The 13,247-nt window shown below is 33.9% G+C and overlaps 1 protein-coding gene across 4 annotated transcripts in view; it reads right to left on the bottom strand.

The window, feature by feature from the left end:
* Positions 1–344: 344 nt before the first annotated feature.
* Positions 345–13,247, bottom strand: part of DYNC1LI1 (dynein cytoplasmic 1 light intermediate chain 1) — a 37,075-nt gene continuing 24,172 nt past the window's right edge. Inside the window, exons 5-14 of one of the 4 annotated variants that reach the window (XR_015745751.1) lie at positions 8,928–9,094; positions 8,388–8,481; positions 7,419–7,554; positions 6,874–6,985; positions 5,289–5,348; positions 5,127–5,171; positions 3,731–3,851; positions 3,378–3,539; positions 2,377–2,492; positions 345–1,126 (exon numbers count right to left, since the gene is read on the bottom strand). Coding sequence is in view for 3 of the 4 variants with exons in the window: in XM_026686577.2 (XP_026542362.1) it covers positions 1,014–1,126; positions 3,378–3,539; positions 3,731–3,851; positions 5,127–5,171; positions 5,289–5,348; positions 6,874–6,985; positions 7,419–7,554; positions 8,388–8,481; positions 8,928–9,094 (1,010 nt within the window). In the remaining variant the exon portion in view is untranslated. Of the gene's footprint in view, positions 1,127–1,440; positions 1,485–2,375; positions 2,493–3,377; positions 3,540–3,730; positions 3,852–5,126; positions 5,172–5,288; positions 5,349–6,873; positions 6,986–7,418; positions 7,555–8,387; positions 8,482–8,927; positions 9,095–13,247 lie in introns of those variants that run through there. The other 3 variants (XM_087946070.1, XM_026686577.2, XM_087946071.1) reach the window with 3 other exon arrangements.

A 13,247-nucleotide genomic window follows, 5' to 3' on the forward strand; every position in this document is an offset into this window, starting at 1 on the left:
GTTTGATCAGTTTGTCTAGTGGTTAAGGCACCAGGCTAGAAAGCAGGAGACTGTGAGTTCAAGTCTTGTCTTAGCCATAAAAGCCAACTGGATAACTTTGAGCCAGTCACTCTCTCTCAGCCCAGTCCACTTAACAGGGTGCTTGTTGTGGGAAAAATAGGAGATGGAAGGTATAGGATATATTTGTTGCTTTGAGTTATTTTTAAACATAATGAAGATGGGATACAAACAAATAGACATGACTTTCTCAAAAGCAAAGAAATAGGCACTACAAAAACATGCTGAAATCTGTATGAAAAGTTTTAAATGAGATTTCTACCTAAACAAAAATAAATATTAAGGCATTAAATGTAGAACAAATCTAAGGATTTTATTTTTATTAAATTGAGAATAACATTCACATGTACTTTTAAAATTATTTTTCAGAAATTTAGAATCCCAAAGTGCCCATGCCAATAATTTGAATGAATCCTCAATACTGCAGCACTTAATTCAAATAGTGTAATGCAGTTAGATTTCAAACGAGATCAGCATAATCTGAAATCATATTCCAAACAGTGTTAACATTTAAGTTAGTTTATTGATGGTGTCCTAAAGAACAATGGTTTATTTACCCTTTCTCCAACAAAATTGCAAAACTGAGGATTTGTAAAACTGACTTAAAATGAGAATTCAATATAAATTAAATGCCCATATTTCTTGCATATCATTTTGCCAACTCTTCAAGCAGCTTTATGATTTCAAATGATTAAGTTGACACCTTCAAATTTTCAGAATGGCACTGACTTTAAGGAATAAGCATATCTGAATGTCACACTGAATTGTGAATTGTGTATTACATTGTGTAATAATTTTATATATACAATTTCCTTTTACAATGTTCAGCAATACAACAGATATCTGTTTGTTCTTTTCTAAAAGTATTTCAGTTTTCCAATTCCAGTCATTGGATGAAGAGGCAAAGTCAATTAAATTATCCCATAAAACTGAATAAATTGATATATTTGGTGACTTCAAGATGCCCCACCTTCTGTGGGGGACATAGCAGTTGTTGGAGAAACCAAATCTGGTTTTTGTGAGATTCTATCCAATTCAGCTTGAACATCAGTCAAAACAGGCTTTTGTCCTATTAAAAAAAAGAAGTAATAATTTTTTAAATAATTTTCCATGCAAGCATTGTATGTCAAATATGTTTTACTACAGAATTTGACATTATTGTTTCTACATATTTTTAACTAATACTAAAATGCATTTCACATATTTTTTTCAGATTGAAAATACATGCTATGAACTTACTTTCATAAACGTAATCTTCAGTGGTGGGCTGCTGTTTGGTCGGACTGGTTCGGACGAACTAGTAGTTGTGATCACTGGCTGACACCCCCCGCTATCCTTTCCATATATAACTTTCTGGCTTGTTCCCCCGCCCATGCTGCCCACCTGTGATCTGCACTGCACCTGCTGGAGCTGCCTGAGTAGATTAGCTGCATGTTTGAAGTTGAGTTTCAGCCCCAAAGAGGCGCATGCAAACGAAGCGAACAGGTTGTTAACGTGAGTGCAGCCCACCTCTGGTAATCTTGTAATAGTGTCTTTACCTTTTCTTTGAGGTGCATTGGCTCCCCCCCCCTTCTAAATCTCTTTTGTGAAACAAACTGCTTTCCCAAAGTTGTGTTCTAATAGCCATATTCTATTTAACAATTTATTTTACTATATTCTTAAAAACCAATTTCAGCTCTAAGGTACTATCCGTAATTTTTGATAATGTTAAAGTAAAAATTGGTTCAAGCACATTTGAAGTATAAAATTTGCAGTATGAGATGATTTTTAATCTCTCATTACAAGTTATGGAATGAGGAAATTGACAAGGAAAAGCTGGCAAAGTTTTAAACAAGTCTGAGAAGACATTCCATAAAAACTCTAAAAAATCAGTATCACAAATAGCATGTCTATACTCATATATTAGGAAATAAGGCATTGATGACAGTAATTTCCTATACTAACTTCCTATCAATATACCTTCAAAATATTGTAAGAAAACAGACATATACATTATTCTTGGCTGAAGGAGAGGAAAATTGCCTGTAAAGATAAATAATATCTTATTCATTCCCATTAATACACAAAAGAACGGTAAGATGGAAAATATCTGCTTATGCCGTAGAATTAATAATTCCAGAATATGGAAAATATTGAAAAATCAATAAAGATACTAGAGTATTAGCAATAGATAACTTTACTGTTACAAATGTAATACATTATCTGCCTTGATGTCAGTTTGCCATACCATAGTGTATCTCTCTCTGTCATAACTGTATCTAAACAGTCTTTATAATATGACTTGGAGAAAACAGAAAAAAATAGGAAATTAATATGCACCTGTCCTTTGGAACATATTGTCCTTGGGACTGAGGTAGACTCCAACCCTCCTGATCTTCTACAAGAGCTTTAAAGATCTGGCTCTGCCAGATAGCTGGTGGCTCCAATGAGAGAATCTTAACAGTGGAGAGGGGTGATAGATTAATAACAGATCCCATCTGCCCCCCCCAATCCTATTTCTGTTTTCCCCACTTTTAATTGCGGTGTAGTGTTTGGATCTTCACAGTATTATATTTATATCTTTTAGTTTTTGTTCAGGTAGTCGTCAACTTTCAACAGTTCATTTAGTGACCGTTCCAAATTATAATGGCAGTGAAAAAAGTGACATGATCATTTTTCACACTGACTGTTGCAGCATGGTCATGTGATCAAAATTCAGGCACTTGGCAATTGACTCATATTTATGATTCTTGCAATGTCCCAGGGTCATGTGATCACCTTTTGGAAATTTCTCAAAAGCAAAAATAGAGATTCATTTAACTGAGTTACTAATTTAACAACTACAATGATTCATTTAACAACTCTGGCAAGAAAGGTGATAAAATAGGACAAAACTCACATAAATGCCTCACTTAGCAATAGAAATTTGGGGCTTGATTGTGATTTTAAGTCAAAGATTACCTATATAGTTTTTATCTTTTTAAAATCATAAGCCACCCAGAGTTGCTTTGTGTTAAGATAGCACCTAATAAATTTTACAAATCAATCAATCAATCAATCTTGTTTTTTGTTTTGCCAAAACCACATGCAGTAAGTTTCCCATACCACATCTTTAAGGCTTTAATAAATCCACAAGTTATAGGCAAAGACAGAGTTAAAACTCTGTGGAAGGATTTATAAGCTTGTACACTAGATTACTAGTAACAATGAGGAAATCAGCTAAAATACAAATCACTAAACATAAATGTTAAATCATTATATACATTTTTATACTGTATTTACAGTAGTTGATTGAGCATTTAATATGACTTCAGTTAATCTAAATTCAGCTAAATTCTTACCTGATTTCTTTGCAGATGATGGCAGAGTACCATTGCTACCACTTCCAGTGCCTCCTACTCCTCCTGGACTACCAATGTTACTGGGTCCACCAGGTGCTCCAGTTTTCTTACTCAACAAACTGTTGAAGAAGTTTGCCAATACTCCCTCACTTGTGGCTCCAGCTGAAAAAATTCCATGACACAATGATAATATATTGTATTTCAATTTGAAATGTTTAAACATAATAAAATGTTGTTATACAACGGATACAAATATAAATAAATAAATGTCAATTATAAAGGCTTGCCTCACCAACTGAATATTAAACCAAAATCCAATACAATTACAAGAAATTAATAATAAAAGGTTTTACCTTTCATACTAGGATCTATTTTTTTAGATACGGCAGGGATTGATGTAACACTGGTAACATTGGAGGTTACAGATCTGTTCTGTGTCCTGGGTGATCCTCCAGGGACCCTTTGTGAGGTATCCTACAGAGAACATGAACCTAATGTAAATCACTTATCTCATGGACATAAGATCATCTGGAAAATGTTTAAAATATTCTACTTTGATTATCTGCCTATAGAAAAAAACCTCTTAAGACTATAGTTATGAATCAGGTTATCTATAAATGATTATAATAAATGGCATTTCATTTCAGGTTAGCAACTTGGAAGAATGAAAATAATCAATTCCTTCCTTTTTCCTATAAAAAAGTTTTCTAAATTAAGTTTTTTATCAGATGTTTTAACAAAGATTAGGAAATTTTATGCAAATACAAAAAAGAAAATGAGATTGTAATTTAAGGTGTATAGATTGATAAAATGAACAAGAATACATGATGATCACTGAACATACTTCAACAGATTAGGAAAACCTTTTAATCTGATACTTATTAGGAAGAAAAAACATGAGGTTCATTATAAACTTCACTGGTCTATGACCAAAATAAACATTTGAGTGATTGACTGAATATTAACGTAAACCATCAATACCTGAATAACATTCGCAACACTGGCAACCCTTTGCTAAACATCTCAGTTTTGGCATATATCTCATTCTCAAAATCTAAAAATGTGGAGTTAATTTTCTCATAATTGATGTTCTGGGGTTATTTTTTAGAATGAAAAGTGATTCAGAATTATATAGTAAACCAGAGAATAAATGAAAACATAGAGGCCTTTTAAAATAAAATTAATCTACCCCATTTAATTATACACCAAATAACTATTATTTCCTCCACTATCTGAAATATTAAACCAGTAATTTAAAAATGGCAAAAGGTAAAACACTAGGAGTAGATGGATTCCCCATTGAATGCTATAAAGATTTATAGATCTTTTGGTACCAAAACTTTGTCAAGTTTGAAGAGATATCTGATAAGGAAAGTTTAGAAACAACTTTTAATCGGGCTTAGATTAGTTATACCAAAAGCAAGTAAAGATCACACACAGTGGTATTTATCATCCAATTTCATTGATTAATGTTGATACAAAGAGTTAAAAAATGAAATGAACAAAAGATAGGATATATACGATTTAGCAGAACAATGTTTTACATTTACATTTACTCCACTGAATTCAAAAAAATGTTAGGTATGTACAGTTACAGAATATACGGTCTAAAAAGAAGCAAAAGGTTGAAAATTTCAGGTGCAAAAAGCAGAGACAGTGAAATATTATTAGAAATATGCCACTCTACTACAATAGAACAAAACATTTGTAAATTATTAATTCCAGTAAGTTAATTTTTTTTTTACTAACCACTGGCCGTCCAGTTGTAGAAGGTGGCTGTTTGGCTAACAGAGTCTAAAAAACACAATCAAACATGCAACAGCATAAACATTTCATAAATGTTAAAATATATATACGAAAGTTAATTCAAATTAAAATACATTTTAATGATTGAAAAGTACAGATTAATACCTGTTGCTTCATAAGAAATATTTGATCATCTTCTGCTACTATTTCCTTTTCATGTACAAACTGTAACAACAAAAACTTATTAAAATGAGTCTAGTAAAATATGAGATACATAAATATTAGAAAGCTATCCTCCCACCATTATTGTGACCTTTAAAATGTTTAAATAGCCTAGGCCTCATTTAACCAATCGAATTTCCTAAATAATCTCTTATTTTTGTTGTTTATCATAAAATACTTATGACTCTGGGTTAAATTTCTCAAGGCAGTGGTTTTGCAAGTTCCAATTGCTAAGAATCTTATTCAGCTATCATGTAAATTCACAAATAACCAACACCTCAGTAGGTATCTATTTATATAAAAGAGAAATACCACTCATGCATCATCACAAAATTTCCAGAACCGTAAAGCTTGAAATTTCAGAAACAAACTTGAAATTTCAGAAACAAACTTGAAATTTGGCACATATGCTCCTCTTGGCTTCTAGGTGCTCACTAAGAAAGGATTTTTTGAAATGATCATCACAGCATTAGTATTTTGTATATTATTATTAACACTCTGATGCTAAGAGTTCCACTCCCTCTCCCCACCTGAAAATAAATCTGTTCCAAATGCAAAACACAAGTAGAGGACAGGAGTTTCAGTTTCAGAGCAGCAACTACCTTTAGTATAGAACAGTTGAGCTAAGCCACGCTCAGGCTCCTTTATTTTTGTCTCCTTGTTCACACAGCAAATACTGTTTCAGTTTCTCAACTCTCTTACCCAATGACAGGACGCTAGCCAGATAAATACCAATGGATGCTGATAGGTAGAGGCTGATTTCCCCCGCCCCCATTTTCCTCCCCAAAAACTAAGCCCGACCACATAGTTTCATAGCGAAGCACGGGTATCGAGCTAGTCTACTATAACATAAGAACTTTCATATTCGGAGTTTAACACTGTCAACTGATTTTTGCACAGAAATGAGAGGAGCTCTTGCCTCCATGCTATGCTATGAGCTTTTTAAGAGATTATGGGTGTCTGGGCTATTATTTTATAAGTAAAATTTATGACAACATTTTATAACATCAATTTTATATCCTACTGAAAACCTAGTTATGACGTTCCCAATCCTACTTTTGAAAGATACCATGGCTATGGATTGAATGATTGATGGATAGATTGATTTTATGTATTTCTATCCTGTTGCAATTCAAAAAGATTTCTCTTAGTTTACATAGAGTAATTTAGTTAAGATACCCATAGGACAACCTATAACCCCAACATTCATGAAATAAAACTAATAATAAATAGCATAAGCACAAAACACAATATCAAGTTAGTAGAAAATACAAAAATAAAGATGGGAAAGGGTCTCTAAAACAGCTCAGTTTTCAGCAAGTTTTTAAAAAAGATCAGTATTGTAAAGAGCCTAACTTTGAAATTAAAATCACATCTTTATTAAATCATAATTACTTCTAAATATGATTCAGATTACAATCAAAAAAGGAATTTCTGTTTTATTTTAAATAAGTAACATATTATTTTAAAGATTTTCTAAGACTGCAAATAAACCAATATACTGACTTCTAATTATGTAAGCAATTACCTTTCTGACAGGTGGCTTTATAACAATATCTTCAAAGTTGTCACTGATTTTTAAAATCTGAAAGTTCTCATGTAATATTCCTATCTTTTTTTCATTGTCCCACCCTGTAGGACTGAAAGCAAAACTCTATCAGACAAGATTTCAACTGTTCATTTTTCATTCTCTGCCATACAAAAATACTTGTTTTTTTCATTAAATTTATTGAGTTCCTTTTGAAATTTAAAATAAAAAATTCACAATAAAAATTCACACACAAATGCACAGTTTATTTATTACTGTTTTGAGTATACTTTCCCCTCTTAATCCAATATAGAGCAATGAAATACTTCATTTGGAAGCCTTTTAAAATTTATAGGACAAAAATGGGAGGTTTCAGTGTGACAAGAAAAGTGTTCTTCTGTCTTAAACTTTTCCTCCCAGTGAATTCTAAAAATTTCAATTGCAGCAATTGGAAATCTAAATAAAAACTCATTGAAAACATTGAAAATAAGCAACAATATTTTAAAGAACTAATTGTACAGAAATTCTATTACTAATTAACTTACATAAATACTGCATCTTTTTCCACAACAAAAGGAGGTGTGTTGAAAGGAAATCCATACAATTTCTGGACAATATATTTATAAACTAAATTAATATTCTTATTCTCTTTTATTGAAGTGTAAATAAGGGCTGCACCATCTGAAATATTTGTTGAAGAAAACTCTACATTTTAATTTTTTGCAAATCTATACTTTGAAAATATTATCTTCTTAAAGATATACTGATATCCACCAAGCTTAAAAATCTATAGTTTCACAACTGCCAAATTTAACAATTTAATAATTTGTTATAAAACATGTTTTTATCATATAGATAGTATGCGTTTAGTAAGTGCCACATATATTCTGAACTGTTCAGAATTATGGCACAAAATTATGGTGATAAAGTAAATTTGGGACCAATTTATGCATTTACAACCTTCTCTGATCTTTAAAGCAAAAGAAAGCTGAAGTAGGATCATAATTTTTCTTAGTGATCACTTATTTAATGACTAAGTTGCTGATTCCAATTGTGGACACTAAATAAGTACCATCAGTATTTACTTGTACACCAATGTACTGTATACCAATAAAACAAGAAAAATCCATTTGGCCATTCATATAGACCTTTTATTCCTTCTTTTATGGCATAGACAATTAAATATATAATTAATACTTTCCTGTTTTTGTTACACAAGACTTGAAAGTGACTAACTTTAGAATGAACATAAATAAGACCAACTTCAAATTATTATTCAACCATTTTTCTCCATAAAGTGATTAAAAGATAACTCCTAGTTTGATTGTTTGGAAAGGAGGAACAAAGGCTATATAAAGTAAAATGTCATTTATTGACATTTCAGTCTATAAGATCAAGATAGAATAATCTTATCACCTTAATCTTTTTTATTTCAGTAGAAGTTGGACAGCATAGAATGACCTTTACAATAATCTAAATTGAAAGTTAATGTAGGTATATCTCATAAAGGATACACTGTAAACAAAATTGTCGGATATATGACTGGATAAAGTCAAAGTGTTCGTCTCTGTAATCGTGTTCTTTTTCCAGAAGGTTAATGGCATCACACTAGAAATAAGTAAAATAATTACTGTTGTGGTTAATAATTGGTTGTTGGGTTGGGATTAATGAACTGTAGAATACTGGGGTAGGGGTGTAAATAGCTGTAGATAGTTGAGCTTAATGTAGAATTTTATTTTTACCTGTATGTCTAGAAACTCCCAATGGATAAAATAGTATACAATATTTACATTAATATACTGGATTTCTATTGTTTCCAAAATCATAATTAGCATCAATCTAAAATACATCTGAAGCCTACATGCAAAGACATATAATCTTCACATTTACCAGTTTACAATATATTGAGAGTAAGAGATAAGAAATGACTAAAAATAAGAGATTTTTTAAAAAAGCAATATATTATTTTCTCTTAAGGGTGTTATAAACCAATTAATTTAAAGGCTTAATTAAATTATTTGAAGACCTATAGCTTCAATTAAAATGGAACAAACCTTTGTACAAACTACTACAACAGGAATGCCTAAGTTACATGTTAGTGTATCTGCACTCAGAGGTAAAATAACACTATCATCTTTGTCTTCTTGTGATGAAGTATTTCTCCTTTGTGGAGAAGCTGGAAAATCTCCTGGTTCTTTATATTCTTGGAAATCTCTAACAACTGGGAAAAAAAGAAAGAAAAGAAGAGAAAAAGAAAATAAAAATAGATTATTTTCTTCCTAAACTCTGCATCTCTGTCAGAAATATTGCAGGTAGCCCTTGACTTATTACTATTCACCAAACAATAGTTCAAATAACAATGGCCCGAGAAAGGGTGTAAAATGTCATATCTCTATCACTATATGAATGTTTGACAACCTGTTCATATTTACAAGAGATTCCCATGTAATCATTACCTGCAATCCTCTCTGCTGGATCCGCCAGAATACCAGTGAGGAAGCTAGTAGGGAAGATTGCAAGTGCTGTGCCTTCCAAGAGGACTCTCTCTGCTGTTCTGGGCTGGCTAAAAGAGTTGCCTGCTAAAGGATTTCAATTCTGTGCCGTCTGGAGTTTCAGCAATCCAAGCGAGTATGGAGCTGAAAACCTTTGGCAGGAAATCCTTTTGCTCTAGGTTGACTGAAAAAAACTGCAAGGATTTCAGTTCTGTGCTTGCATGGATTGTTGAAATCCAAGTAGGTAGGGAGATAAATTCCTTTAACATACAACTCTTTCAGCTAGTCCACAGACAAGAGGAAGTCAAAATTCAAGCAGGAGTTTCCTGGACAGAGTGGCAGCACAGTAAGGTAAGAGCATAGTGTGCCTCAGAGGGCTGGGGAAGGCCTTTAAGACAGGGCTCTGCAACCTTAAACACTCAAAGAGCCATTTGGACACGTTTCCCACAGAAAACACCGGGAGCCATAAAACCTGGGTGGGCATTACCAACTCAACATCACTCACTCCCACCCAGTCACATGACCCCCCCCAGCCACGCCTACCAGGTTTTGTGGCTCCTGGTATTTTATTTTCTCTGGGAAACCGTTATCTCTCTATGTGTCTCTCTCTTTCTCTGTCTCTCATCTCTCTCTCTATCTCTCTTTACTCTCTCTCATATATCTCTCTCTAGCTTTCAACTCTCTTTCTCTATTTCTTTCTCCCTCTCTCATCTCTCTCTCTTTCCCTTTCTGTCTCTCTTTCTTCCTCTCTCATCTTTCTCCCTCTCTCATCTCCCTCTCTTTCTCCCTCATCTTTCTCTCATTTCTCTCTCTCTCCTCTGTGTGTGTGTGTGTGTGTGTGTTTCCTCTCAAACCATTTCCAAAAACAGGCGAGGGTTGGGTGGTTTTTTTTGGTTCTTTCTTCTTCTTTGGGTGCTTTTTACCATATGATTTAAATAAAGAGTCATTTCAGGTTCCCAGATAAATCTTTCGTCCCCTTGCTGTGGCTTCCTGTCGGCTGAACGCATCACTGGCTGGCACTGCCCCTCACCCTTCCCTCTCAGTCACTCCTCGCTTGAGAAGGGAAGGGTGGCGGTGGAGGATGGAGATTTGCTCCATATTTCAGAGCGGGAGCGAAGCGCCTGTCTACTTGCCTCTTCATCTGGCCCTTATTGGTGCTGCATGCACCTCGGTCACTCGGGGAGACATGTGACTTTCTCTTCACCCCGAGACACTGGCCCGGCCTGGCTGCAGCTAATGCATAATGGACTCCAGGGGAGGAGGGGATGTTGTCTTCCCCATTGTGAAGCGCACTAAATTTAAGTGTGCTGCGCAAGGCGCTGCAAGAACAGCAAACAGACCATGGAGGCAGCAAGAGCAGCAGAGTCAGCCACAGCTGGGCCAATCAGTGGGGCAGAGATAAAGTTGCGCATCTCCCCGAGTGACTGAAGTGCGCGCACCAAGGGCGGGGAGACAAATAGAAGGGTGCTTCACTCCCACTCTGGAATATGAAGCAAGTCTCCATCCGCCAGTCGCTCTTACCTTCTCAGGCCAGGCAAGGAGTGACTGGGAGGGGAGGGGTCAGCCAGTGATGGGATCATCTGACAAAGGGCCGCATGCAGCTCTGGACCCACAAGTTGCCAACACCCGCCCTAAGAGATGTCATGCAGGCTGTGTGCAAGTGTCTCCCTGTTCAGAGGCTGAAAATCCTACTTAGATTTTGGGAGGAGGGATTTTCAGCTCTGAAGCAGGGAAACACTAGCATACAGCATGCATTGGGCCTCCCAGGATCTCTTCCCCTCCTTCTGAGGCATCACATGCTCAATATCTGTAATTCTGTCTGGTTAATGACCCAGCAGTTTACTTGACAACTGCAACCAGGAATGCCAAGATCATGGTTGTTGAGAGTAGTCATGTGATACCTTGTTTAATAACCACTTTGTTTTACGACCAAGATTTTGGTCTCAACGGAGATTATAAATCAAGGGCTATAAATACTTTTCAATTATGTTTGCCCTTCTTCCAGAGAATATTCAATTTTTTAAAAGAAAACTAATTAATAGGCAGCAGAGAAATATTATACAGTGGCGCCTCGGGTCACGATTGTAATCCATTCCCGGACTCCAGTCACAACCCGATTGTATAGCAACAGCACTTAAGACTTATATACTGCTTCACTGTGTTATACCATTCTTTAAGTAGTTTACAGATTCCAACAATAATTTGGGTCCTCATTTGACCGACCTTGGAAGAATGGAAGGCTGAATCAACCTTGAGCTGAATCAAACTCCTGGCAGTGAGCAGTATTCTAACCACTGTGCTACCTCGGTTCATATATATAATCAAGTTTTTAAGCACAAGTTGCAATCTGTAAAAAAATTCTGAATACTGCATAATAATAAAAAAACTGGAAATAGATATTAAAGACAAAGATAAACACCAGCTTTTTTTTTTAAAGGACAATTTTAAAAATCATTCTTTGCTTACACCTTACAAAATATCAATTCTGAGGATATTTTAATGCAGAAGGTTATCTAGTTTACATTCACAATGTTTTAGTGAGACATTGCACTCAAGAAATTTAGTCTCAGAAATACTGCACAAAGTCAATATAATTATTTCATTAAAATTTTATGTATAATAGATATTTAAAATATATTTAGTACTGAAATGAGCTTCCTTATATTGTTACAACCTAAAAGTTGTTAGGCTTGAACTACAGTATACCTTTCATAGTATTACCTTGGATCAGCTTAAAACTGTTATACAATTAAAATTGTTAGATTTATCTTAGGGTGCTTCCTAATGGCTTAATTAAATATTTATTATTTACACTTTTTAAAATCCTGAGGCCATTAATAATTCCAAAATTCTATATTTAAGATAAGAACTAGGGTGTAAATATACTCTCTTTTTCTCCAGCTCTTTTTTTTCCTGTCCTAGGTACAGGGTTAATGTGATGAATGAAAAAAATTCAGCCAGAACATTAAGAAATTGATGGCTTTGATAACTGTGCTGGTCAAGATATAACTCAGGGGCTGAAACATTAATTCATATGATTGGATGTGCCTTACTATTGGCTCTATTTCAATCTGAACAACTCTTATTAGTCTTTTGTTTTTGGTTATTTCTGGGATTTACAAAATGACACAAAGCATGACATTTGAAGTATCTAGAAGGTTTTTGAAGAATGGGATTAGAAATTAGTAACTACAATGTCAGCAATGATGTTCTATAGACAGATGTTAATGAAGGATGATATATATGAAATAAATTTTGCCTTGTGTAGAAATATTAGAACCATAAATATTGGATAATAAAAAAGGAACTAAAATAAAACACAAATGACAAGCCAAGAAAATGACCTGGGCAGATTTTTATTGGTACAAAAGAAATTGTAACCCTCTCAAAATTGGACTAAAGTTTAAAAAATTAAAGTGGAAATACAAATGATAAACTAAGAGAATTACCTGGATAATGACTTTTTATTGGATTTATAAAAGAGGTATGCTAAAGCCTCGAAGAAGCCTTTGGGATGGTAAAAAGAAAAACAAAATCAAATCCTACAAAATATCTGAATGAATTAAAGATTAAGATTGTTAGAAGTAAACAGAAGAAATATAAAGTTGGTCTGCTTGACCATGGTTAAAATAAGACATATTATATAAAGCTCTTGTAACCCTTTTTGTTGACACCAGATCTGAAAAATTGAGGGTATAACAGATTTGCATATAAATTCAGTATGGGTTACAAGAAGATATATTTATTTGTAACCTCAAAGGAGATGAAGAGTTCTTAAATTTATTTATACAGGTAGTCCTTGACTTATGAACACTTAGCAACTGTTCAAAGTTACAATATATCACTTCAAAAGTATTTACAATCTGATTTTAAAGTTACAAT

Source organism: Notechis scutatus, chromosome Z (genome assembly GCF_049901735.1).
Source record: "Notechis scutatus isolate UNSWTSFEM ecotype Mainland chromosome Z, rNotScu1.2, whole genome shotgun sequence".
NCBI classification, from domain to species: Eukaryota; Metazoa; Chordata; class Lepidosauria; order Squamata; family Elapidae; genus Notechis; species Notechis scutatus.